Genomic DNA, 27938 nt, shown 5'->3' with positions numbered 1-27938 from the left:
AGGGGCCCAGAACTGAACACAACACTCCAGGTGTGGCCTCCCCAATGCAGAGCACAGGGGCAGGATCACTGCCCTTGTCCTGCTGACCACGCTGGTTTGGATACAGGACAGGAATCCAGAGCTGCAAAACAGAAGGGGCTGTAGATTGGAAGGAGAAATGTTACTATAATATAAATGAAATAGCAGACTGGGTGATGCTGCTGAGGGAGGGCCTGGGTTTGCACTCCTTTCCACCCACGGCTTTATTTCCTCTCCCCTCCCAAAGTGACACGGAATTTGCTCCTCCAAGGAGCGTGGGAAGGACACCGACGGTGCCACCGCTCCCTGTCACCTGCCTGGGACAGGCTGGGGCTGCCAGCAGGGTTCCTCCTCTTGCATTTTTGACCTTTTTCTTTTGTTCTGACCTGGTTTTATATCCTCCTTTGATTGTTTGTAAGCATTTTGGGACAGAAATTACCTTCTGCGCCTCCAGAAATAACTTGGACAGAGCCCGGGGGCTTTTAGTAGCATCACAGTGCTTGTTACACCAAGATCTTCATAGAGAAAAGGAGTTTTCTGGAATGTTTTAAGAAAAATGACCTGCAAAAAAGTAAAGGAACGGAAGAGGTCACAAAATCAAATAGTGAAAATAATAAGAAGGCTGAAATGGTTTCCCTGAGAAAATAGTAGAAAAAGTTAAATAGTTTTAATGTAAAGAGGGAATATAGGAATATAATGAGTTTATGCAATTATTTAGGAAAAACTTGCTCTTTCCTGATGTGGAGAGGAACAATCGAAAGCAGCGCATTGGAAATAGACGGGGTTATTTTAGTAACGTGGCAGCTCTCCCCCCTCCAGCCTCCCCGTCCAAATTCCAGCAGGAGTTTTTGGAAAGGCTGCTTGTGTAATGGAGAAGCAGAGTCTCCGGGGTTATGTCAGACAAAGTTATTCTTAGCGATGTTATGAGCCCTCACGCCTCGGGGGAGAAAATCAGCCACTGCAGAAGATGACGTGTCCCCACCGGGCAAGTTTAATAACACGATTCGCCGCATTTCTTCTTCTCCTCTAACAATCTGCACCGTCAAGAGTCGGCAGACGAGATCGACGCCCCGTATGGTCTAATATGCAAATCCTCTTCGGCCGTAATTACTGTTTATAAAAGATCTTCTTGGGTCTGAATTATTGAGCTTGGAATCGCACCTTGCTGTGGTTATTCCGGAGCAATAACCTGCCGTGATTTTCTCACGCGGGGTTTTCACGTCGCTGGAGGCGCGGATCTGTTTTAAAAGAGGCGCAGGAGGCAATGGGGAGCGCTCCGGGGTCACCTCATGGATTGACAGCAGTGCCTGAGAGCGCGATGATATTTCTGTTTTGTACATGAGAGCGCTGGGAGGGGTTTTTAGGCTCTGCGCACCCTCTCTGTATTTCTCCAGTCTTCCCACACAGCTCCTAAGCTGATACAATGCTGTATTACACTTAGTTAAATCTGCACTATTGTCACTGTGCGTAACAGGATCTGTCTGACATTTCACCCATATTCTCTTTCCTTGACTGTCTCCTCTGAGGACTTCCTGCGTATAACCAAACTGTGTTACAGAAACTGCACTTGTTGCATCAGGCAAAGATGAGCAAAACCTCTCGACGTTTTGCTTTTTAATCCAAAATACCTGTGTCCTCTGGTCGTGTCGCATCTCACCTGTCGCTTTCTCGTGCCGTTCACAGCAGCGACTCCAGCAGCAGCTCGAGCGACGAGTCCCCGGCGCGGTCGGTTCAGTCCACGGCCGTCCCCGCGCCCGCGGCCCAGCTGCTTCCCTCGCTGGAGAAAGATGAACCCCGCAAGAGTTTTGGGATCAAGGTTCAGAATCTTCCAGTGCGCTCAACAGGTACGTTCACTGAGGAAATGAGGGGGGAAAAAGGAATAGGAAGCATGTGAAGGGTGAGTGTCAGGAGGATGGAGCCGGGCTCTTCTGGGTGACAACCAGTGATAGGACAAGGGGCAATGGGTGCAAACTGGAACACAGGAGGTTCCACTTAAATTTGAGAAGAAACTTCTTCCTGGTGAGGGTGTCAGAGCCTGGCCCAGGCTGCCCAGGGAGGGTGTGGAGTCTCCTTCTCTGCAGACATTCAAACCCGCCTGGACCCCTTCCTGTGGAACCTCAGCTGGGTGTTCCTGCTCCATGGGGGGATTGCACTGGATGAGCTTTCCAGGGCCCTTCAACCCCTGCCACTCTGTGGTTCTGTGACTGGTTAAATACCCTTTATGGTGTCTTTGACACGGCAACCACGTGCAGCCTCCAAGGATGGGATTCTCTCTCTGTTTCTGCCTCGCTTCTTGTGTGATGGTGGGAAAATTGCTTAATCAGTGACCATCTGTCAGAAATCCTGCAGGTCCCAGCTCCAGTCCCTGACTGCAGCGCTTGCGGCTACCGGAGCTGGTGCTTTGGAACAGTAACGTGGATTTCCCCAGGGGAAAACCTGAAGGATCTCCAGTTTTTCACTTTAAACTTGGACCGTTTATTCTCGCCCTGTTTTGGTTTCTTTTTTAATACGAAAACTTCGGGGTTTTCTGCTGCGCTGTAAAATGCCTGTGAGCGTATTCGTAATGGCATCGAGTATTGCATGGTAAATAATGCAAGAGTCGGCTCACTGAGGAGTGCACTCGATCGCTCGCTGTTCCCTGTGCTGAACACTGGAGAGATCACAGAGAAAAAAACCATCATTTGTAAACCACTTGTAACATAATTCACAGATTCAAAGGCACTGCCTAAATGAAAATAACACAAATTGACTTTGTGAGCAGCACACCCCACCGTGGTCGCGTTCTTTCTATAGATTTGCTCTCTGTTGTATTCCTTGAAGTGACGCGATGTGGAGGTAAATACCCCACAGATCCCAGGCAGATTGTGTGGTCGTGGGGCAGATGTTGCAAAATCTGATGAATCTATCTAATTATCTTTCTGAATTGACTGAAGGGAATGCTATATAATGTTGATCTCCATTCCAGGTGCCTCAGCCCAGCTTTGGAAAACTGCTCTACGCAGTATCCGTTGGGATTATTCATGAAGTAACACTCTTTATTTCTTCGTCATCTTGAATTGGGTGTCTCTTAGAAGTCATAGCTGCCCACTGCCAGCTTTAGCGATGTAAAACCTTGCCTGTGTAGTTCCTTGGGTTTAAAAATTAAGGCAAAGATCAGCCAGAAGCTTTTGGCACTGTCAGAATTAACATCCAAAATTCACAAGGTGCTCCCCTGTACACTGAGATTCAGGTTAAACTGCATGAAGTCACATTTCAGAAGGCAAATGGGATTTCTTCTTACGCCTTCTATGCCACTATTAAATTGGTAAAGAAATTGTTTGTCTGGTACTAACGTTTCTGTGTTGGTTTAGATACAAGCCTTAAGGATGGACTTTTCCACGAATTCAAGAAGTACGGGAAGGTGACGTCGGTGCAGATTCACGGGGCCTCTGAGGAGCGGTATGGCCTGGTGTTCTTCCGCCAGCAGGAGGACCAGGAAAAAGCACTAAACGCCTCAAAAGGAAAACTTTTCTTCGGCATGCAGATCGAAGTCACGGCCTGGATAGGACCAGGTAAGGTCCATGTTCTTCTTGTAATGACCGCGTGGCCGCTCTGGGTGTATCCATGGGTGGCACAGGAGCGGGAAATGTTAAAACTGCCTTTCAGCAGGGAAATGTTGTAAAGAAACTGGGAAGTACACCAAGAATAAACTGCAGAGCAAGAGGAGTGGATGCTCTTAGGTCAAACGGGGTGAGATCCATCCTCGGAAGCTCCGAGACCTGCCGTCCTCCCCAGCGGTGGGATCTGCGGGAAGAAACGTCTCGTTTTCCGTGTCTCAGTGGAGCAGAAGCCAGTGGGTGGTGTGAGCAGAGCACCGAGTCCTCACAGGCTGGGTTTTTCTGCTGTTAATTAAAACCGCTAACGACGGCTGCGTTTTCAAGGCTAAGGCAGCACAGCCTGAATGACCGACCCATGCGCTCAACGCCCTGGTTGTCAGTCTGTCCTCGAGTTGCTTGTTTAAAAATCAGTGTGTGAAAACAAACTTCTGTTCCCCAACTACAGTGAAGCCTTATTTTAATTCATGCATTCAGATAATACTCGTTAAAAGAGTGAATTTCTAGAGAAACGGCTGGAGAACACAACTGCCTTTTGCCTGAGGATGCTCACATTCCTCAGCACTCACCCGGTGTTGTGATGCAGAGATTTCAAACTCCATGTAGATAACACGATTCACGAGTGTAGCACTGCGTATTTTTTGTCACAGACATCGCTTACTCTCATTCAGATCATATCTGCTCATCAGGAGGTAGACTTGAACAAACAAATCAGCACGAACCGAACCCACATGAAAAACACCTCCCTGCATTACAAATTTTTTGCTCTCTTTTGCTTCTAGAAACAGAAAGCGAGAATGAATTTCGTCCTTTGGATGAAAGGATAGACGAGTTTCACCCAAAAGCAACCAGAACCCTCTTCATCGGCAACCTGGAGAAAACAACCACCTACCACGACCTTCGCAACATCTTCCAGCGCTTCGGTGGGATAGTGGTACGTCAGTGCTGTTCTGTGTAGGGCGTCACTGCCCGTTCTTTCTGTACAGACCTGTAAAATGCTACGAGCGGTGGTAAATTGTGTCTGCAGAAAAGCCTAACTAGATAAATACGCTTGGTGTTATTGTCATGTTGGATTTATGAAGCTGATTTCTGAAACAAAAGGGTTTATTTGCCATCAGCTGTCACAGCCTGTGCACCAACACCAGGGCCGAAGAGGCGCAGAGCGGCTGGATTAGTGATAACACACGTAGGATTTGGGTTTTCTGAGCGAGACAGAGCAGCCATCAGCCCCTTCTCCTCTCCTCGTGCCATTTTCCATCCGTTTTCCAGAAAAGTAAAGTAGCACTGCAGTCAGTTTAATGAATTGAATCTGGGCTTCGGCGCCAATAGTTTATGGAGTCGCTGGTACCTGGGGGTGCTTATAAACATGCTGTGCCTTATTCATTCTGCTCTGAAATAGTTTCATAACCGTTGTATCAGTCACAGATACCAGGAACCCCATATGTCCTTCCCCCCACGAAAGAAGGGGAGACGTGCTTCCATATACAATCTGGACAAAGATAAAATGTCCGTTTTATGATGTCTGGCAGCCCTTGTGCCTCCGGCCTCCGCTCTGTCCGTGACACCAGCACTGATTATGAATTCACACGGTGTCTGTGGCTTAAACCTTTTCCTAATGTTAGAGCAGCGGAGCCATCCCGATAAAGATGCTTATCAGTAGTAGCGCCGTGTCTTGTAAATTGGCTTTTCTGTGAAATAGTGCTGTCCTGTCAACGTTATTAATCGGTCAGTGCTGCCTTGCACAGTTTCCATGAAAACTTACAAGCTCAGGTGCAAAAGGGACCAGCTTTATACCCTCTCCGGTGGGTAACGAGCAAAGTAATGATATTTTATTTGCCTGTCAGAAGGAATTGCTTGCCCAGGGTGAGTGGTCAAGTAGAATTTGCCACAGTTGTAATAACGCTGCTTCTGGCTCTTGGATTCTGCTTAAATCGTTAGGCCAGGGCTATACAAGTCCAATAGTTGTGTAAATCTCCCTGTTTAACTCCTGTTTTCCCAGATAAAGGGCTCTTGAGTGAGACCATATCGAAGTGCTACCCTGTCCCTACATTCATTAACCATGAAACGAGTCTGTCCTGGAAGTTGGAACGGTTGTGCTTAAACGCGTGTGCTGGCGTTGGCACGGAGCTCGCAAAGGAAACTTGTGCTATTTAAACAAATAAACCGAAACACTCCACCTTCTATTTTCAGCTCGGAATGAATCATAATATCATGAGTTTGTTCAGAGACTTTCAGTACGTTTGCCAGTACTAGTGCTGAGCTTGAATGTTAACCAAATGTCACCGCCAAGCTTGCTGGGTTTATAAAATCGATTAAAATCAGCCTTTCTTAGGCTTTCGTAGCTTCCTCGTGACTGCGCTTCCTTTCGAAAGGGCCCGTGTGGCTCGGGATCAGACACCAGCAGCGGGAGGGGCTGAGGATCTTTTTGCCTTTGCCGTGTCGGTGCCAAGTTGGTTCACGAGACGAGTCCAGTGTCCCTTTGCGCTTCTAGGAACAGGACGAATCGTTTTTATTGGGAAAAGAAACCCCCTTGTCTCTTAAGTCAGACATGAGGATTGGAGCAGGTTGTTTCCTCTTGAGCCTTAGCGAGCAAAAATTAATCTGTATTTGATTCCAAGTCGTCTCTTCTTGACATAATATTAACAAACTGAAGCTACTGTTTGTTGATCGGGTCAGGGTTACGTTTTAAATCCGCATTATGAGAGCTTTCCCTGCATCAGTGAGGATTTGGGGTTGCCGTTGAATGAGATACAGCACAACAGTGAAGTTTTTAACCTTCTGCTATTGTTTAAATCCTCTCTCTGAAGAAAATATTAATTAAAGAACGCTTGCTGTGCCACGTGTCTCTCAAACCAGCCCGCTTAGATCTCATTGACACTGTTGAATGTCATTTTTGGCCTGTTACTGACTCCAGATTGTTCTGGACTGTGTTTTTTCCCCAGGATATCGACATTAAGAAGGTGAACGGTGTTCCTCAGTATGCGTTCCTGCAGTACTGCGATATTGCCAGTGTGTGTAAAGCAATTAAGAAGATGGATGGGGAATATCTTGGAAATAACCGGCTCAAGGTAAAGAAACCCTCCCGTAGACTGTACCGTGGGGTGTTCTGTGTAGTTTATGGTAGTAAGATGGTTTTTAATGAATAAGTCAGAGCGCAGTGCTTTCAACCACCATAACTGGGATTAATCAGCATTTTTGTTGGCTGTCTCAGCATTGAGTAGACTTGGATACAGACATTCCCTGGCCTCCAAGGGCCGTGTCTGGCTTCCCAAGGCTGGGAAGCTGTACCGGTGCCGCTGAAAACCAGCCCGTCAGCCCCCAGAGCTGTCAACCTGTCACTTCCCAGAAGCATTCAAATCAGAGAAGAAACAAATGTTGTCAAACACTCTATTTGTTTAAGCCAGCAGAATTATTTTCATTAATTACCATTTGATTTTTGTCTCGCTTGCACCTGCGCGAGATGCTAATTTTAGCAAACCCGTACAAATGACTAGCTTGCTTCTAATAACTCGTTAATTAGGCGCGTTAGTTTAACGCCTGCGAATCGTACTGACGGAAGCTTTGCCCTTTTGTGTCCAGCTGGGCTTTGGGAAGAGCATGCCCACAAACTGCGTCTGGTTAGACGGGCTCTCCACGAACGTTACGGATCAGTATTTAACTCGCCATTTCTGCCGATACGGGCCCGTGGTGAAGGTAGGTGGGAGACGCCGGCGCGGGGTTTTGAAGCCGTTACTTGTCTTCCTTTCTTCCCATCCTGTCCTTTCAACCCCCACTGTCCAGGGCTTTGTAGCTCAGGTAGAGAAATTCTCTCTGGGGTGTCATTTGGGCTCTGTAGCTTTGCATCCTGTCCATCCCGTACGTAGTCGCTTCAAAACAAAGCACTGAAGTTGTTTTGAATGAGCCGAGATAATATTGGGAAGCCATTTGTTGCTCTTGTGCAGTCTCTCCCCAACAAATTTCTTTAGCAAGCTTAACATTGGAGGAACAGCAGTGTAATTACGTGGTTACACTCATGCGTGCTAATTACGTAATTAGACATAACTATTTTTTCATCAGACCAAAAAAGACACTTAAAAGCAGTTAGGATGGTCATGCTGATGACAAAAGTACATGGAAAGAAGATAAGAAGTCAATGGTGGCGCAAGAGACGCGTGTTACGCAGTGGGAGCGCGTTACCTGCCCCGCTGCGGCTCCGCACCCGTGGTTTACACACGTGCTTAGAATTAAGCGTGAGTTGTCCCACGTGTTTCTGTTGGACACTGATGTGCTTAAAGTTAAGCAACGTGTGTAAATCTTCACAGGATCAGGGTCTTGCCTCCTTCAAGGGTTTTTGTGTGTTTGACGTTCTTTATTGTTGCTTGAATAATAATATTGCTAAAGGAAGGTAATATTTGGCAATTGGGCGTTTAGCAACTGACGAGTGGTACTGCAGGCTGTGATAACCAAAACCGGTTCCATTTGGGGATTAAACGTTCCCTTCACCTTTTTTCCCCCCTAAAACACATTGGAAATTTTTCCAAAAATAAAAGTTAACAAACTCCAAAACTCAGTTATGAAAGAATAAAAGTAAAACACAGAAAAACAAAATAAAGGCATAATATACCTCAAGCCACAATATCCACAATTGCAAGCAGTCCCGTGTCCTCTGATTGTCTCCTGGTTACAAAACGCCTCATCGGAAAAGCCTTGCTCAAAATTATTTTCTCCCTGGTATCCTCATGACTTCGGATTTTGTTGGGACTGACGTTAAGTCCTGTGGATGAGGCTCTTATTTGGTTTTTGTTTTGTTTTTTTGTTTTTTACAGGTGGTGTTTGACCGCTTAAAAGGCATGGCCCTGGTTCTCTACAATGAGATTGAATATGCACAAGCAGCTGTAAAAGAGACCAAGGGGAGGAAAATCGGTGGGAATAAAATTAAGGTGTGCAGAATGACCTCCAAACCAAACCAAACCAATTGTATTCAGGCCTTACCCCTTAAACCTGCCGTTTGAAAAGGAAATACTTAGCGGGACATCTACGTCCCAGATATCAAAGGCTTAAATTGTTTATTTATACTCGGCTTATCAAGATGTTAGGGTGTCTTGAACCGTTACTTATCAAGCCTTTTTCCAGCATTTTCCAGCCGTTTGTTTCGCTGAACTTGTCTCTCTAAGCTCCTGAGCGTTGGTGTCAGTGCAGCCGCCTCATTTACTCGAATCCAAGGCAAACTTTTGTCTATTTTGTGATAGAGAAGCGGGATCGGAGGGCGCGAGTTCCTCCGGGATCACACATCGCTGCCTTTCCGGGCGCTCAACCTGGCCGAGACAATTAAAAAAAATAACAATTAAAACACTACTTAAAGATAGAAACTAGTTTTTCCAGCAGCAACACTTAACATTTAGAGGGGTGTCTTGGATTTGGGCGAATGCGGTAATACCCGCTAACGACTGTCCCGCTAACTGGGGACGTGAGGTGCCAGCCAACCCTCTGAATTATCTTCCTCCTCCTCTTTCCTTCTCTCCTAAAGAGCGGGTGATGATTTCAAGCATGATCTGCTGTATTAACCTTGCAGCTTCACACCCCTCGGGGTCCGGAGTTGGCTGTGCTGTCCTTTCTGAGCACGGTGGTTGGATATAAGCACCCCTTCGATGCAATAAAACCTGTGTTCGTTTAAAAACGTCATGGCTTGTGTTCATAAGAAGGAACTAGAATGTTAAATTGCATTATGTGGCATACGCTTGATTAAATCCATTCTAATAGTTATTTTTTTGCATCAGCTATGCCATTAGCTTCTTAATATTGTCCCCCTTGGCTAGAAAACATCAGCTCTTTGAGAAGTTAGAACAAGGAGCAGCAATTCAGGAGACTTTGGTTCCCTTCCCATCCCTGCTGTTGCCGTCCTGTATAACCCCAGGGCAAGTAATGTGGAGTCTAGATTGATAATACTGACCTGCTGTAGCACTGCACGGAGATGAAAGGGACTTTGGAACTGTAATTGGAGTCGTAGTATTAAAAACATCAATACCACAATAATAATGTGTGTTTTTCCTGCTGCTTTACTGAACAGGAGTCTCTGGTCCGGCAGCTCCAACATCACCCGGTAAGGAGGTGATTCTGCAGTCCACACAGCTGTGCTAAGAGAAAAAGGGATGTGTAGGGCCAGTCCTGAGAAGTATTTAATATCATCACCCCCATTTTCAGTTCTGCTCCCATGCTCAGGCTGCAGCAGGCAGTGAAATGTTGTCAAAATGGGATGTTTCTCTCCCTGAACGTGATTTACCCTTTGTTTTTCAGGTGGACTTCGCAAATCGAGAAAGTCAGTTGGCGTTTTATCATTCCATGGAGAAAACGGGTCAAGATATCAGAGACTTTTATGAAATGCTGGCAGAAAGGAGGTAAGTGTCAATACCTTTAGTACAGCTTGTTACTTTTCCAGCTTCGTCTTCAGTGCAAATAAACTTTCTTCAGGCCGTAATTATTAAACAAACACTTGGTTTTGTTCCTCGCAACTTCATCCTTATTTTTCAAGTTCTATTAATAACGTTTTGGCCTATTTTTAATGTCTTTTTAAGACAAATCTAACTGCAGATCACACATCTGAAGTGTCGCCGGTTACTGAAGTTCATCTTTAGGTGCAGGTTTCGGCTCTGGGCGTGATCTATACATTCAGTATCCGGTTACGGTGACGGGTCACCAGGACGCAGCTGCAAGTCGTTCATCATTTCTTACAGTTTGTCTGTAATGCCTCCCCATACCCTCAAGACAAATGTATATATTAACAGGTGTGTATATATGGTCTGATAAACCACTGCCGCTCATCTGTTGAGCAGAGAGGAAAATTTGGGCTTCCACCTTCTGGTCTAGCTATGAATAAGCCCAGCGTGACATTGATTGTACCTGTGAGCGAGATGAACCCGATGGAGAATAGATTGGTCTCGCATATATGCGAAACTGCCAGATTTCGAAGCGAAGGAGGGCTTGGAAATTGGCAATCAGGATTTGCATAAGGGAAAAAGCAATGTATGCGTCCCCTGGTCCTTGCCAGATGTGATGTGCCAGCAAGCCATCGGTAATAATTCCCTCTGAAAACGCAGAAAAGAGAAGCGCATTACTGGGTGTCTTTTAACGCGCAGGAGTCAGCTGGGCTTGTCTCCTGGAAATAACTCCGAGTAGAACGCTGATTTCTGGAGCAGCGTGATGCTGGAGCACGCGTTAGTCTTGTTTTTCCCCTTCTGTCATTCCGCTCACGTAGTCATTACGAGATGCTCACGAATAATGAATCACGGAGTGATTGAGCGAGCTCTGCAGTGAGTCCTGTAATCCTGCGTCTTCTGGTCCTCCTCACGCTCCCTTGCAGTGACGCTGAGATCTGCACTAACCAGCTCCTCTCCGGTTGTAGTTGTAGCCAGTCTAAAAAGGACCCAAAGGAAACAAACCACACATAAACCGAAACAAAACCCGTGATTAATTTTTATTACTTCACACCCACCTTCCACAATTCCCCACTTTGCTTGCGGAATGACCTTTTGTCTTCCGTGTTTTGTTTCTTGGTGTTCTGGTTCAATTTTGACCGTTTCTTAAGATGTGGAACCTGTCAGCTTTTAGCAGAAACCATCAATTGTGAAGCCGAATAAACATCAGTGAAACAGAGTGTGCAGAACAGTCTGTAATGGTGGAGAACGGGAGCGCTGTGCCCCCCGCTGCCAAAGAGGCGTGTTCGGTGTTACAAATGGCTCATTTTTGCCATTTGGAGGTGTTGAGATAATAACACTAATTGCCTGACTTATTTTGCCGAGTGCTTCCCATGAATTCACCTGCTCTTAGAAACAACCCGATGGGTTTTGTTGACTGGCTCTGTAAATAGGCAACGTCAGCACGTCGAATGCAGCGAAAGAGCCAATTTTGGAATTAAACGATCGCTTACGGGGTTTAGGGTTTTTAAAGAAATCTTATTACCGCTTTACTGCTCGGTAATGGAGAGGTTCCAGCCTCGAATTTTGAGCTGACTCATGTTTTCAGAGGTGGGTTTCAGGTTCGTGAGATGGGTTGGTCTTCACCAGGACAGACCGTGGATGTTATGTAGGTTTTACCTTCATTTAATGCGATGTTTGATTTTGGCCAAAACAAAGTGGCGAGGGCAGTAAAAAGAGACTCGACAGAGCCGTCACAAAATGATTAATTAACCACCAGCGGTAGCTGATAAGCCAACAAAGCATTTAATCCACTGCGCAGCCATGCGTTATTGTTGAATCTCTGTAGGCAGCTGTGTACAGTCGCCTTGATGCACGTCTAAAGAAATGATCGTAAAATTATGGTTATGTTGGTGGAGAAGGAAAACGAATCTGTTTATTCTTCTATTTAGCAGAGACGAAAGAAGAGGATCTTACGAATATGCCCCTGATCGTACTTACTACGAGACCGTCCGGACTCCGGGGACGTATCCCGAAGATCCTCGGCGAGAATACCCGGCTCGAGGCAGAGAATTTTACGCCGAATGGGATCCCTACCAAGGCGACTACTATGACCCGCGCTACTACGATGACCCGCGCGAGTACCGGGATTACAGAGGCGACCCGTACGAGCAGGACATCAGGGAGTACAGCTACCGGCAGCGCGAGAGGGAGAGGGAGCGGGAACGCTTCGAATCCGATCGCGACAGAGACCACGAGCGGAGGCCGATTGAACGGAGCCAGAGTCCGACGCACTCCAGGCGCCCGCAGAGCCCCGGGGCGTCTCCCTCGCAATCCGAAAGGCTGCAGAGCGATTCGGAGAGGAGGATTTACAGCAGGTCGTCGGATCGCAGCGGCAGCTGCAGCTCGCTGTCTCCTCCGCGATACGACAAGCTGGAGAAAGCCCGCGTGGAACGCTACGCAAAAAACGAGAAAGCGGAAAAGGAGCGGGCTTTCGAACAGGAGAGAGCGGACAAGGAGAAACGCTTGGTGAGAAAGGAGAAGCCGGAAAAGCTCGAAAAGGAGAAAACCGATAAGCAAAAACGAAAAGCAAAGATCCATTCGCCCAGCTCTCAGTCTTCCGAAACGGATCAGGAGAACGAGAGAGAGCCCAGCCCTGAGAAACTGAAGGGCAATAGTAAACAAGGCAAAGAGAGAGGTGACAAAGAAGGGACAGCTAAAAACCGCCTGGAGCTCATGCCCTGCGTCGTGTTGACCCGAGTGAAAGAAAAGGAAGGGAAAGTCATTGATCAGCCTGCTTTGGAGAAACTGAGGGCAAAGCTTGATAACGACACAATGAAATCCCCGCTTCTCGAGCAGAAAACGCAGACGTCTCAGGCTGAGCAAACCAAGTCCGATCAGTCCAAACCAGAACCTGTCAGAACCAAGGTACAAAAAGAGAAAGCCCTCGCCAGTCACGTAGAAGTGGTGGATAAGGAGGGGAAACTCAAACCCAAAAAGCACTTGAAGACAGAGCAACCTTCCGAGGGGGCCAACGCGGTAGATTTAGACAAGTTGGAGGCTCGGAAAAGACGTTTTGCTGATGCAAATCTGAAGGCCGACAGGCAAAAACTGGAAGCAAAGAGAAGCAGCCAAGATGAGGAGGATGCGCGAATGGGTTTGAAAAAGCAGCTCGACGCGACGGCTTCGTCCAGAGAATCGACCATGCTGAGGGAAGGAGAATTGGAGAGAAAACCCCCGAGGAAGGAGATGCTTAAAAGGGAATCTAAAAAACTCAAACTGGAAAGACTTATTCCTGTTACCAGTCCCAAAGAAATTCAGGAGACTCTTAACGTGGGTGGGATTGGCATGCGTCCCACCCTGGATCTGCAGGCGAGGCTGATGGAGGCAGCCGAGGAACCAGCGGAGGTTCAGGAGCTCTCTTCTAAAAAGCTGAACCCCGTAAAACCGCAGCATAAACCGGTCCAGCTCCTCGACGACCCAGGAACGGAGAGAGAGGACGCGAGGAAGAATTACTCTGGCCTTCCCGAAGACGCACCCGACCATAAACTTGGCCAAGAGAAACCTCAGTTGGCTGATACGGAGGAGAAAATTGGCATCGACATCGATCACACGCAAAGCTACAGGAAACAAATGGAGCAAAGCCGCAGGTTGAAACAGCAGCTGGAAATGGAGATCGCAAAGTCGGAGAAGTTCGGCAGCCCGAAGAAAGATGTGGATGAGTATGAAAGACGGAGCTTGGTCCACGAGGTGGGAAAACCTCCGCAGGACGTCACCGATGACTCTCCACCAAGCAAAAGGAAAAAGACCGACCAGTTTGACTTTGAAATCAGCACTAAAAGAGAGAGGAACTACCGAAGTTCTCGTCAGGTGAGCGAGGACTCGGAAAGGACGTCGTGTTCCCCCAGTATCAGACACTTCCCTTTCCATGAAGACGACGACACGCTCGATTCTCCGAGGCTGATGCCGCTAAAGGAAACCAAAGAGTCACCTAAAATAGAAGAGAAGGGTCTTTCATACTCCAACATGACAGTGAGGGAGGACTCGCTGAAATTCAATCCTTACGATTCCAGCAGGAGGGAGCAGATGGCAGAAATGGCTAAAATAAAGCTCTCCGTGCTGAGTTCTGAAGACGACTCGAGTAGGTGGGAGACGCAGGTGAAGCCGGAGCCTGGCAGAGTCGATATCAGCTTTCCCAGCAGCATCGTCAAGAGAGACAGCATCCGCAAGCGCTCCGTCCGCGACCTGGAGCCCGGCGAGGTGCCTTCGGATTCGGATGACGACGGCGAAAACAAACCCCATTCCCCAAAGGCCTCGTCCTTGCTAGAGAGTTCCAGGTTGTCTTTTTTATTGAGGGACAGAGAGGAGAAGTTACGTGAAAGAGAGGAAAGACTGTCGAGTTCCTTAGAGAGGAATAAATTTTACTCTTTTGCGTTGGACAAGACAATCACACCAGACACAAAGGCCTTGCTTGAAAGAGCTAAATCTCTCTCTTCCTCCAGAGAAGAAAACTGGTCCTTTCTAGACTGGGATTCAAGATTCGCTAGTTTTAGAAACAATAAAGACAAAGAGAAGGTTGACTCGGCTCCCAGACCTATTCCATCTTGGTATATGAAAAAGAAAAAGATAAGGACTGATTCAGAAGGTGGAAAACTGGACGATAAGAAAGAAGACCATAAAGAGGAGGAACAAGAGAGACAGGAACTGTTCGCTTCTCGGTTTCTGCACAGTTCAATCTTTGAACAGGACTCCAAACGCCTGCAGCATTTAGAGAGAAAAGATGATGATCTGGACTTTATTTCTGGTAGGTTGTACGGGAGACAGTCTTCCTCCGATGGCACTAACAGCACGGCCGATCTGGTGCAGGAACCGGTCGTTCTCTTTCACAGCAGATTTATCGAACTGACGCGAATGCAGCAGAAAGAAAAGGAGAAAGACCAGAAGCCGAAAGAAGCGGAGAAACAGGAAGATAAAGAAAACCGGCCAAAAACCCCAGAAGCTGTTCCTGATGGTAAAGAACCAGAACACAAACCTTCCTCGGCGGTTGGTCCCTCTTCAGTCGCTGTCCTACCGCAAGAACCAGCTCCGGTTGCTTCCGAGAAGGCGGCGACTGAGAAGGTGGCGGTGGAAGCAGCTTCTGTAAAAGAAGAAAAACCATCGGAACCTGTTTCTGCAGCAGAGGAACAAAAACCTTTTCCTGAACTTGCTGCTCCTGTCAAAATCGAACCGCCCGAGCAAACCGAACCCCCGCCGGTCGTAGAAGCTACTAAAGAAGTTGTGGCTACAACCCTGGCACCGGAGGAAGATACCGTCACAACGGAGCATCCTTCATACTTGGACACCAAACCTCCTACTCCCGGGGCTTTGTTTGACCAACCGGACATCGGTGTAGATCCAGAACCTGAAGGTGCCCCGTTGGTTCCACCTCTACCCAAGCTCATTCAGAAGTCTGATGAGGCCGCTGAGCCTAAAGAAGAAAATCCTTCACCTTCCGCCAACGCTGATGTTACCGCGAGTCAGAAAGCAGAGGCGGCTGCCGAGGTCCTGCCGCCTGTTTCCGACAACGATATGGAAGTCGAAGCTCCGGTGGTTGTAAAAGATAAAAAGTCCTACAAGAGCAAACGCTCCAAGACTCCCGTGCAATCGACTGTGGCTAACGTGACGGAAAAGCCCGTCACGAGGAAGAGCGAGAGAATTGACCGCGAAAAACTCAAAAGGTCGAGCTCCCCTCGTGGGGAGACGCAGAAGCTTTCTGAGCTGAAAGTGGAGGCGGAGAAGGTTTCGAGGAACGCTGCGAAATCCCCCAGTTCCGCCGCAGAGCCGGAAAACGTCGAACCGAGCTTGCCAATAGGCCGGACTAGGCGCAGAAATGTAAGGTCGGTCTATGCTACCACGGGGGACAATGAAGGACCGTCTCCGGTGAAGGACTCTGTGGAGGTCACTAGATCCACCAGGAAAAGAGGCGAAAAGGAACCGCAGGAAACGGTGACAACTGTTCCGACGACCCCAAGGAGGGGGAGACCTCCCAAAACCCGCCGTAAGCCAGAGGAGGACATCTCTCCCATAAAGACAGAACTGGTCCAGCAAGAGGCGGAGGAGGCTGAAACTAAAGATGCTGTGGAAGCTCCTAAGCCTGCAGAAGGCTGGAGATCTCCTAGATCCCAGAAACTCACACACGGTCACTCGTCAGGTGCCACCAGCCAACAGGGGAAGAAAGGGAAGAACGACCCGAAAGCCGATACGTCGGCTGAATCTGAAGATGCCGCTGAAAGAAACGCTCAAGAATTGAGCGTCGGTGACAACGGCAATAAAGCAAAACCCGTCGAGAAAGAACCAGCAGCCAGTGAGCAGAAACGCGAGAGGAAAGAAGTGGATGTGGAGAAAAACCAGCTGGAAATCCCCACGGTTGAGATCATCGAGAAGAAGCCGGTGCCGGAGAAGGTTACGAAATCCAAAAGAGGAAGGTACAAAAATACCAAAGCCGTCGTAGATAAAGCATCCGTGTGTCTCAAAAATGTGGAAATACGCCTCAACGTGGATGAAGTCAAGGGGGCATTGCGGCCCACCGAGGAGGAGGCAGAGCCGGGCGCGGTGTCGCCGGCCAAAATGAAGAGCCCCCCAAAAGAGGACATCTTGCCGCCCCATTTCGTTAAAAGTGAGGTAGAAGATTCCTTCCCGGAGACGGAAAAAGAGGTGGTGCGGGAGCCAAAGCCGTCCCCCGAAGCCGCCCAGTTAGCAAAACAGATCGAACTCGAGCAGGCCGTGGAGAATATCGCAAAACTCACCGAAACTCCTCCAGCAATTGCTGCCTACAAAGAGCCGGCGGCAGATGTGCCTGAAGTTCGTCAGGAGGAGGAAGGAGACAAACCCACGCATCAGGCGAGTGAAACGGAGCTGGCGGCGGCCATCGGCTCCATCATCAATGACATTTCCGGGGAGACGGAAAGCTTCCCCGCGCCCCCCACGTATCCAGCTGAATCAGAAGCTGAAATCCCCGCGGAGCCCTTGGTGTTACCGTCACCTCGGGAGGAGATGGAGCCCGAGACGGATCAGGCGGTGAATAATATCCTGGAAACTGAGGCTGCCGTCGAGCCCGCGGTGCAGGCGGTTCCCAGCTCAGCCCCGTCGGTGGTAGAGGCCGAGAGCAAAGAGGCCGAAGTCAGCTTCAGCGAGTCTTCCAACTCCGCGCAGGAGGCCGAGACCCTGCAGGAGGCCGAAGTTGCTCGGAAAGAAAAGGGCCGTCAGAAAACCACACGGCAGAGGCGCAAAAGGAGCACGGGGAGAAAGGGCGATGTTGCTGAAGTCAACACCTTTGAGCCGGAGAGGGTGCAGAGCAAGTCGCCCCCCACCAGCGAAGTTAAAGCGAAACCTGAGGAAGCCTTGAAGGAGGAAAAGCAAACTAAAAGTGCTCCTCAGGTGCCCGCGGAGCCGAGCGCTTCCGACACCAGCAAGGCTGCAGCCGCCGACGTTATCGTGGCTGTGCACGAAGCCGTCGCTGAGAGCGGCTCCTCTCCGAAAACTCCCACTCCAGCTCCTCTGGACCTGCCCACCCCACCGGTTCCGCTTGACGAGGGGGCTCAGAGCGGCTTCAAGATACAGTCGCCCATGGAGAATGCGCCCATCACGCCGCCAAGCGCCCCAAATCCAGCCCTTCCCACCATCCCCGCGGTGGCAGCGGCCAAGCTGCCCACCCCGGTGCCCGCAACCATCGTCCCCCTTCACTCGGGCGCTGCCAAGGTGCCAGAGTGGATGGTGCGGCACGAGGAACCCCGCGCCCATTCCACGCCGCCTCCCGCTCTCCCCCCGGACACAAAGGCCTCGGATATCGATACCAACTCCAGCACTTTGAGGAAGATACTCATGGAGCCCAAATACGTCTCGGCAACGAGCATAACGTCCACGCATGTAACGACGACGCACGCCGAGCCGGTGAGCGCGCCTCGTTTGGAGGAGGCACCTCTCCACCCCGCCATAGAGGCCATCAAACCCGTTTCGGAGGAGAAACCCGCAGTTCCCGTCACCAACGCCTTGGATCCACCGGTGGCCGAAGCTCCGGTGTTCAGCGAGAAGGAAAAAATAAGCACCGTGATCGCTCCCAAGGCCACTTCGGTTATCAGCAGGATGCCCCACAGCGTGGATCTGGAGGAGGCTCCAAGGATCACCTTGGTGAAACAAGCTCCCCAGACCCAGACGTGTCTCGTCAACGCCCCCTCGTCAAAATTCAAGCAGAGGTCAAGCACAAATGATAACAGTAGATTTCACCCGGGGTCGATGTCTATTATCGAGGAGAGCCCGGTGGAGGCCGGGTCCAGCCCAGGGCTGCGGGTCAACACCTCGGAAGGCGTCGTGCTGCTGAGTTACTCGGGGCAGAAGACAGAAGGTCCTCAGCGAATTAGTGCCAAGATAAGCCAGATCCCCCCTGCCAGTGCCGTGGATATTGAGTTTCAGCAGTCAGTATCCAAGTCTCAGATTAAACAGGAACCCATCACACCGTCTCAGCCGACGCCGAAAGGCTCCCAGACCTCGGCAGGCTACGGGACCGTTTCCACCCATTCTTCTTTGGTACTAGGAACACAACCGTACAACACGTCGCCCGTCATCTCTTCTGTTAAACAGGAGCGCGCTGTGCTGGAGAAGCCCGACTCGTCCCACCTTTCTGTCCAGACTCCGGCGTCCCAGCCCGGTAAAGTCCTCACGCAGACTGTAAACACTCCACCCGTACTCGTCCACAACCAGATGGTTGTGAACAAAAAACTGTCCGATCCCGCTGCTCTCAAAGTGGAGACCAAGACTCTGCAACCCTCCAACTTGAGTCCTGGGGTCAGTCCTCACCACCCTTCCCTCTCTGGGAAGATGCATTCGGAAGCGAACCACGTCAGCTCGGGCCCCAGCACCCCGACCGACCGGGCCATTTCGCACTTGGGGGTCACCAAACAGGAGCCGCACTCGCCGCGCACCAGCGGGCACTCGCCGTCGCTGTTCCCCCGGACTTGCCAGCCCGGCAGTACCTCCTCTCCGGCTTTATCCAGCAGCACCCCGGTGATGCTGGCGCCGGGGATCCCCGTTCCGCAGTACATCTCCAGCATGCATCCCGAGCAATCTGTTATCATGCCCCCTCACAGCGTCACACAGACTGTGTCCCTGGGCCACCTGTCCCAAGGCGAGGTGAGGATGAACACCCCTCCTCTCTCCGGCATCCCTTACGGCATCCGCCCCGAAGCTCTCCACTCCCCCCGAGCCGCTCTGCAACCCCAGATGGAGATCAAACCCCAGCGATCCAGCACGCCCCAGCCAGCTCCCATCCGCGACATCGTCATGCCTCCTCTGTCTTCGCAGCACGCTCCCGAGGAGGAGATGCACTACCACCACACCACGGTGTGCCGCGGGCCAGCCCCGGTGCAGTCCGACGTGCTGGTGATGCAGCCCGATTACCGCATGCACCCCACGAGCATCCGGCTGGACCAGTACAACGTCCCCCGGGACGTGCGCATGATCATGCACCCGCACATGGCCGCCGTGGGCGAGCACCACTCGGAAACGAGACAGTCCCGAACACCCGAAGGGGCCGGGAAAACTCCCCCCGTCAGTAAAACCCCACAGCCGGGAAAAGAGACGCCGAAATCCTCCGAAGGCAAGATGGCACATTCTCCTCACAGCGAACCGCGGCTGCTCAGCGTCCCTGCCGGCAGCCAGCTGCCCGGGCTGCCCCTGACGCAGCCCGTGGTGGTTCCGCACGGCGTGCAGATCATGCATCCGGCCAGTGGCTCCTTCCACGATTATCGGTCTGTGTACGGCGACATGAGGAATTACCACACGGCGGCACAGCTCGGGCATCCTCAGTTCCCGGGCGCCTCGCCGATTGGGTTGCCTTCCCGGAGCATGACCCCATCTCAGGTGAGAAATAACACTCTTTTTACTCCGTTTGCCTGAAATCTGCAGTGCTTGGGGCTAATTGCAGCCCCAGCGCAGCTTTGTGTGGCCGCAGGGGCTGAGTTTAGCTCTCTGTGGTTAGTCTCCAAGGCCTGCCTAAGTTTGTAGCACAAGAGGAGCTATTTTTGTGTGGGAGATGGGGTCTGAACATCACTTGGCATTAGGAATAAAAGCCTGTTTATAACGACTTCAGGACTCCAACCAGCAGGTGTGAAGCTGCGTATAGGTTTGTAGACATAGAAGTTTTGGAGGGAGGATTGTCAGCACCATGGTTCGGGTGTCCTGGGATGGACGGCGTGGCCAAGAATGGGTTCAGGGTAAGATTTGGGGGATGCAGAATGAGCTCTGGGATGTGAGAGGCTGGTGAGTTGGCTTTGGAAGGGGAGGATCTCTGAGCACCATCACAGTGGGGGGGGGATGCACCCAGGTGGTGCCCAGCAGCTTTATCATTGAATGACTGAGCTTGAAACACCCATGACCTCAAATCTTTCCTTTTTCCCCCGCTGTCTGCTTCCCAGGGTCTACCGGAGGGCGAACACTCGCACCCCAGCCAGCCCGTGCGCAGCAAGACCCCTCAGATCCCGCAGGATCCCAAGGGCCCGCCGGCGGCAGGACCCGAGCAGAGTCACCACCCCACCGTCAACAGGCACGCGGCTCCCATGGACCCTCACGTCCACCTTCAGAGGGCACAAGCGGACACGGGCCAGACCTCCTACCCCTCGCCCGTCGCCATCTCCATGAAACAGGAGCTCCCGTCACCGCACCAACCTCCGGCCGTTGCCAAACAATCCGTGTTTATCCCCACGACGTCGGGTCCCGCGGCTCCGCCGGGGCTGCCCCTCAATCGCCCCGAGCCCCAGCCCGCTCTCAAACAGGAGCCGTCTCCTCACCCCGTGTCACAGAGACCCGTGGACATGGTTCAGCTCCTGACGGTGAGTATCACCCCAGCCTCTTCTCTTGGCCTCGTGCTCCTCATCCTGGGGAGACATAATCAGATTCTACTTAGTTCATCTCCCCGGTGGCACCAAAGTCTGACCTTTTTGCTTCAGATGTGGAGAGGCGATCGATGTCTGGCTGCTTTCTGGGCTCTTTCTTGTCCCTGGTGAATTTTAAGCCACGTTCATGTTTACGTGGCGTACAATAAGGGACTGTTCATGCAGAGCAGCCCCTGCTTCTCTTGTTTTGCTCAGACAGTGCTGCATCATTTGGAAAGGTTTTATTTGTGGGCAGGAAAGAGTGGTATATATTTAATTTAAAGAAAAAGAAAACCACACCTTTCCAAAGCCTAGAGACTAAGGAAGAGGGAGGTGGTGAGGAACAGGCACTGATGGGGAACTGAAAGTTGGCTTTAGGTGTTATTTCCCATGTAATCTTGAGCAACTCTCCTGCTGCCGCTCGCTCTTAATTCGCTCATTTTTAAAAGAGAAAATAGGGTTTGGTAACAGGCTCATGCTTGTGTGGGAGGCTGGAAGATTGGGAGGTGCTGTGATGTTAATGGTGAGAGGAGCCGCCCAGGCACCTCCGCCAGCTGGAAGAAAAAGGACTAAATTCCTCTTTTAGCAGGACCTGACCAAAGCCCGGACCAGCACGTATGAGGGCGAATAAGCTGTAACATCTGTCCTGAGCCCTTAAAGCAAAGCGGTGGAGGCAAATGAGCAGCTCAGACAGGATTTAATATCCCTCTCTCCTTCATTTGCGGTTTATATTTCTTCTCCTTCCTTCCAGAAATACCCCATCGTCTGGCAGGGCCTCTTGGCTCTCAAAAACGACACGGCCGCTGTTCAGCTCCACTTCGTCTCCGGTAATAACGTCCTGGCTCACCGGTCGCTGCCGGCGCCGGAGGGTGGCCCACCGCTGAGGATCGCCCAGCGCATGCGGCTGGAGGCGTCGCAGCTGGAGGGGGTCGCGCGCAGGATGATGGTGAGAGGTTGGGGGGTGCTGAGGGAGCTGGGGGGTTCAGCTGGAGAACAGGAGCTAAGGGGAGACCTTCTGATCTCTGAACTGCCTGAAAGGAGCTTGGAGCCAGGGGGGTCGGGCTCTGCTCCCCAGGAACAAGCGCCAGGAGCAGAGGAAACGGCCTCAAGTTGCCCAGGGGAGGTTGTGGTTGGATCTGGGACCAATTTCTTCCCCAAAGGGCTGTGGGGCATTGGAACAGGCTGCCCAGGGCAGTGCTGGAGTCACCATCCCTGGAGGGCTGGACAGACGGACATGAGGTTCTCAGGACATGGGGCAGTGCCAGGGCTGGGTTATGGTTGGACTCTTGATCCTGAGAGGCTTTTCCAGCCAAACTGATTCTATATAACATCAGGAATAGAAGCACAGCAGCCAGGATCGCCATCTCCTGCACCACGATGGGGCAAGAGGGACCCGCTGGGAAGTCGCCCAGTTTTTCTCCCCGTGCAGCAAGTCTGGTGGCATTTGTTGCATTAACAACACGGGCTTCTGAACTACACTTTGCAAACCGCCCAGAATGCTGAAGAATCATAAATTAACCAACATCAGGCAGCGAAAGGAAACAAAACCCCAACCAACCTCAGCAGAACTGCAGACGTTCTCAGGGACATGGCGTAGTGCTGGGTAATGGTTGGACTCGATCACCTTGAGGAGCTTTTCAACCAAAATTGTTTTATGGTGCACCTTTAGGAGAAGCTCTGTCTATGTGCTGAAAACTGGGCTGTCCTTGCCAGCTGTGTAACAAAAAAACAATTGATTCTCCCAGAAACTTTGGCTTTTGTCACGTTATTTTGGGATTCTATGCGATTCCTTCATCCTAAAGAGTGTGCAATACAGATCACAGGTCACCAGCAATAGGTGTTACTGTTAAAAAATGGGATGGGGGAGTTGGGAAACCTTTGAAATCACCCATCCCTCAGCCCTGGAACAAATTCCTGCCCATTCCAATAAGGTGGAAAGTGGAATTTAGATGTGGAGATCAGTGATTTTCAGTCATTTTCACCATCTAAGCCGGCTGAGCTTTCACCACATCCTTGTAACTTGAAAGGGGTTCAAAGAGAGGATTTTTCAGTGCGGGTTATGTCATGAACGGGCCTGTTCCCAGCAAATATTTGACGGAATCCCTGTGTTCCCCGGCCAGGTGGAGAGTGATTACTGCCTGTTACTGGCCTTGCCGTGCGGCCGAGACCAGGAGGACGTGGTGAACCAGACGGAGTCGCTCAAGGCCGCGTTCATCAGCTACCTGCAAGCCAAACAAGCCGCAGGAATCATCAACGTCCCCAACCCCGGCTCTAACCAGGTATCGGAAAAGCCCCAAACGCCCTCAGTGAACTAAATTAACAGATAACGGGACCAACAGCCCTCTGCTCTTGGCTAAAGGTCGGAGTTGACCTGCCGGTTTTTATTATTGAAACAGAAGCTCGGTGTTTACCATGTTGATTTGTTACATCACCGATCAAAACGCACCGATAAAATTGATATTGTTGAAGATTTATTGCAAAGCCAAAAAAACCCAAAAAACAACCATATATTCATTTTGGGTGAAAACAAACCAAACCATTTTCCATCTTTTTCTGCATTGGAAACAGAGTCCTGGTTTCTTCCTCATGTCATATCCTGATTTTTCCAGGACACCTGATGATGTTTTGCTCCTAACATTTAGGGTTTATTCCATTCTGAAGTGTTTATTCCAGATGCTTTGTGGCATCAAATTGATTTTAATCTGTTCACCGGGCGCTTGGAGCCATTGCTGAAATTAATAATGGTCATCAGTTAATAATAATTAATAATTATTGGGAATTTTTCTACTTTTCCCAATAAAGCCAGCCAGTTCTTCCATCCCCAGTGCAGAAAAAACACCCCACCTTGGCAACCACACCTGCATTTATATCTCACCTTTTATACAAATGTGCTGAGTTACAACCATCTGGGCAGGAACAACCCCAAGTTCCAGTATAAGTTGGGGAATGAGCTATTAGAGAGCAGTGTAGGGGAAAGGGACCTGGGGGTCCTGGGGACAGCAGGGTGACCATGAGCCAGCACTGGGCCCTTGTGGCCAGGAAGCCAATGGTACCTGGGGTGGGTTAGAAGGGGGTGGTCAGTAGGTCAGAGAGGTTCTCCTGCCCCTCTGCTCTGCCCTGGGGAGACCACACCTGGAATATTGTGTCCAGTTGTGGCCCCTCAGTTCCAGAAGGACAGGGAACTGCTGGAGAGAGTCCAGCGCAGCCACCAAGATGCTGAAGGGAGTGGAGCATCTCCCGTGGGAGGAAAGGCTGAGGGAGCTGGGGCTCTGGAGCTGGAGAAGAGGAGACTGAGGGGGGACTCATTCCTGGGGATCAGTATGGAAAGGGGCAGTGTCAGGAGGATGGAGCCAGGCTCTTCTCGGTGACAACCAGTGACAGGACAAGGGGCAATGGGTGCAAACTGGAACACAGGAGGGTCTGCTTAAATACAAGAAGAAACTTCTTCCCGGTGAGGGTGTCAGACCCTGGCCCAGGCTGCCCAGGGAGGTTGTGGAGTCTCCTTCTCTGCAGACATTCAAACCCGCCTGGACCCCTTCCTGTGGAACCTCAGCTGGGTGTTCCTGCTCCATGGGGGGATTGCACTGGATGAGCTTTCCAGGGCCCTTCCAGCCCCTGACATTCTGGGATTCTGTGGTTTTAAACACCGCAAAAAATCACCCAAATGTCCTGTTTTTAGCCATTTTAGCCCATCCTTGACCCAGGTTTGTGCCTCACTCCCTGTTTCTGTTCTCCCCTCAGCCCGCCTACGTTCTGCAGATTTTCCCACCCTGCGAATTTTCGGAGAGCCACCTGTCCCGCCTGGCCCCGGACCTGCTCGCCAGCATCTCCAACATCTCCCCTCACCTCATGATCGTCATCGCCTCGGTATGAGCTCCTTTCGCCGCTGACTTTTGGGATTTTGGTTATTTTCGAGGTTTTTTTTTTTCCTTTTCTGTTTTTTCCAAAGGCCCTGCAGCAAAAAACCCACAAACCCAATTAAAAAATAAGTAAAAAATAGAGAAAGAAAGTGATGGGAGAAGAAAAATGCTGCCAGCACCAGCCTCCTGCCCGGACCGGCCTCGATCAAACCCTCGCTGGGCGGCTCTGCCGCCCTGGATGTTTACATATTGCTTTAGCTTATGGACAACGATGCACTCGGCAGGCGCCTGGCGGGGGGTTCTGTGCCTCCTTTTGGGGAAAAAAACACAAAAACCAAGAAAAAAAAAAAAAAGAAGAAGAAAGGATGGCTTATTTTTTTTAACAAAAACCGCAAAAAAAAAAAAAGGAAAAAAATATTATTAAAAAAAAAAAAAAAACCAACAAAAAAACTAAAAGAGAACCTGAACTGCCTTTGCACTAAATTAGTGACTCGGACCTTTGCACAGTTTGGGGACACGCTGTGACGTTCTGGATGTCTTGACACGCACGGCCACGCGCCGGGGACTGAGCGCGGGACCTGGGGCCTCCGCCTGGGGGTCAAGGATCATTTCACACCTTGGCTTTTAAGTCTTTTAATTGATTTTATTTTGTTCTTTAATTTTTTTTTCCTTTCTTTTTTTTTTTTTCCTTTCTTTTTTTTTTTCCTTTAATTTTATTTCTTTAATTTGTATTATGGGTTGATTTGTTCCGGCTGTGAAGCCTCCTCTGCTCCTCCCGCCCCCGCCGCCGTCTCCTCCTCATCTGGGATGTACAGTTTACACTGAAAAAGACAAGCGACAAAAGAGAACACAAAACCAACTCAAAGGGAGAGCTATTTTCCTTCCTGGTGGGATATGCAGAACTCAGTGGGTGTGTGTATATATAAATATATATATAATATATATAAATATATATAATACTGACTTTAAAAAAAACGACAAAAAAAAAAACCCAACAAAAAAAGGAGAAAAAAAATAACCCCCCCCCAACATACATTTTTTTTTAATCTGTGCCAAAAAAATGTGTTTTCAGAGAAAATCTTATTTTCATACTCAGACTTTGTATCGTCACTCATTTGTAAGTGCGCTTCAGTTAAACGCCCCCCTCGTCGCGGCCGCTGTGGAAGTGTTATACACTTGTACAAAGACCCCCGCCCCCCCGCATTCCCCCACACTTATTAATTTATGGAACTGGTTTTTTTTGTTGTTTTGGTTCTTTTGGTTTTCGTTCGATTTTCGCAGCGCAGTTTTGTTTTGTGTGTCCATTGGATTACAAACTTTATTAAAAAATACAAAACACCTCGCGGCCCCCATCTCGTCCCTTGGCGGGGGTGGGGAAGGAGCTTTGGGGTCCCCCCCTGGGAGTCATCACCCATCTTTAGTTGCAAAAACAAGAAGGAAAAGAAATAGATCATTTTATCAGAGTAAACTCAAAGCTGTTGATTCACATTTATATGTTGTAAATAATGGGTTGAAAACCAAGGTTGTGATTTTTTTGCTCTTCGTTTCAACGCACACCCAAAACCACCCAAATTTTGATACACGCACGAGCCTGACTCGATGTTTTTCACCCGTTTTCCACCCAAAAGGGTGCTGGGAACCCTCTGTTCTTCACCAGTGGGGGTGTGAATGGGGTAAAATCAGGAGGAGATGGTAAAAAAGGAGATTCAGGAGAGGAATTTGGGGGTAGAGGGAAGACCCGGCCCCACCGTGGGAGCTGGGGGGGAGGACGGGGAGCCTGGTTTGGGGTGAAACATGGGGAAATGGAGCAGCTGGTGCCCATGGGTCTGGGAGAGGGGATGGGGGGCATCCTGGAGGCAGAATTGGGCCCCAAAAGCCTCCCCTGGTGCCCTGGGTGGGGAAGGGAGGGATGGACACATGGATGGTGGGGGGAGACAGTAAAGGGCCCAATCCTGCCCCACCTCCTGGAGCGAAGAGTGCATGACAGACACACAGAGAGGGGGACAGACAGACAGACAACGGGGGGGTGGACACAGACCTTGTGGGGGACTAAAGGGCCCGATCCTGCCCACGAGTGGGGGCTGGGGTGGGGCTGTGAAATTGCTGATTTTCATTTGGACCTTTGGGGCCAAAAGTCCATTTTTTGGGGGGGGCTGTGCTGAGGGAGCAGGAGGTGAGAGAGTGAACTGAGGAACAAGAGTCCAGCTGGACGTGACCAGACTGACAGTACCGCTGGACAGACGGACACGTGTGGCCAGCTGGACAGACACCCGCCCAGCCGGACGCTCACCTCCTGCACCCTGCAGCACAAACTGCCCAAAAGTGGACATTTTTGTCCCAATGTCCCTGCTTGAAAATCAGTGATTTCACACCCCCGCCCCGCCCCCGCCACACCCCCACCACACCCCTGCCCCGCCCCCACTCGTGGGCAGGATCAGGCTCTTTAGTCCCCTACAAGGTCTGTGTCCCCGTCCGTGTGTCTGTCACCCACTCATTGCACTGGGGGGGGGCAGGGGTGTGGCGGGGGCGGGGCGGGGGTGTGAAATCGCTGTTTTTCAAGCAGGACCTTTGGGGCAAAAATGTCCAGTTTTGGTGCATTAGTGCTGCAGGGTGCAGGAGGTGAGTGTCCGTCTGGTGTGTGTCTGTGTGTCTGTCTGGTGGTGCATCCAGCCGGACACTTGTCCGCACCACTGGACAGACGGACACTTGTACGTGCAGCCGGACAGACACACACCAGCCGGACACTCACCTCCTGCACCCTGCAGCACTAATGCACCAAAAATGGACATTTTGGCCCCAAAGGTCCTGCTCAAAAATCAGCAATTTCACACCCCCAGTGCAATGAGTGGGTGACAGACACATGGATGGGGACACAGACAGACGGACACATTGTGGGGGACTAAAGGGCCCGATCCTGCCCACGAGTGGGGGCGGGGCAGGGGTGTGGTGGGGGTGGGGCGGGGGTGTGAAATCGCTGATTTTTGAGCGGGACCTTTGGGGCAAAAATGTCCATTTTTGGTGCATTTGTCCTGGTGGATGAAGCAGGTGAGTGTCCGGCTGGCTGTCCATCTGTCCATCAGTCCAGTACAGGCATCCATGTGTCTGGTTGGACATACAAGTGTCCATGTGTCCGGTGGTACGTCCAGCTGTCCAGCTGTACATGTAACTGTCTGT

At 50.4% G+C, this 27938-nt stretch overlaps 1 protein-coding gene across 4 annotated transcripts in view; it reads left to right on the top strand.

Annotated features, from left to right (window-relative positions):
- The window catches only part of SPEN (spen family transcriptional repressor), a 65661-nt gene extending 40066 nt beyond the window's left edge, over positions 1 to 25595 (top strand). The window contains exons 4-15 of one of the 4 annotated variants that reach the window (XM_065855398.2): positions 1702 to 1862; positions 3369 to 3569; positions 4394 to 4545; positions 6554 to 6679; positions 7191 to 7304; positions 8417 to 8530; positions 9885 to 9985; positions 11956 to 19894; positions 20449 to 20862; positions 21656 to 21850; positions 23025 to 23183; positions 24646 to 25595. In XM_065855398.2, the coding sequence (XP_065711470.2) occupies positions 1702 to 1862; positions 3369 to 3569; positions 4394 to 4545; positions 6554 to 6679; positions 7191 to 7304; positions 8417 to 8530; positions 9885 to 9985; positions 11956 to 19894; positions 20449 to 20862; positions 21656 to 21850; positions 23025 to 23183; positions 24646 to 24777 (9808 nt within the window). In that variant the 3' untranslated portion in view covers positions 24778 to 25595. Of the gene's footprint in view, positions 1 to 1701; positions 1863 to 3368; positions 3570 to 4393; positions 4546 to 6553; positions 6680 to 7190; positions 7305 to 8416; positions 8531 to 9884; positions 9986 to 11952; positions 19895 to 20448; positions 20863 to 21655; positions 21851 to 23024; positions 23184 to 24645 lie in introns of all 4 variants that reach the window. The other 3 variants (XM_065855397.2, XM_071798465.1, XM_065855399.2) reach the window with 3 other exon arrangements.
- Positions 25596 to 27938: the final 2343 nt, after the last annotated feature.

The sequence above is a fragment of the Patagioenas fasciata genome, chromosome 23, assembly GCF_037038585.1.
Source record: "Patagioenas fasciata isolate bPatFas1 chromosome 23, bPatFas1.hap1, whole genome shotgun sequence".
In the NCBI taxonomy this organism is placed as follows: domain Eukaryota; kingdom Metazoa; phylum Chordata; class Aves; order Columbiformes; family Columbidae; genus Patagioenas; species Patagioenas fasciata.
This window is presented reverse-complemented; position numbering and strand designations above follow the sequence as displayed.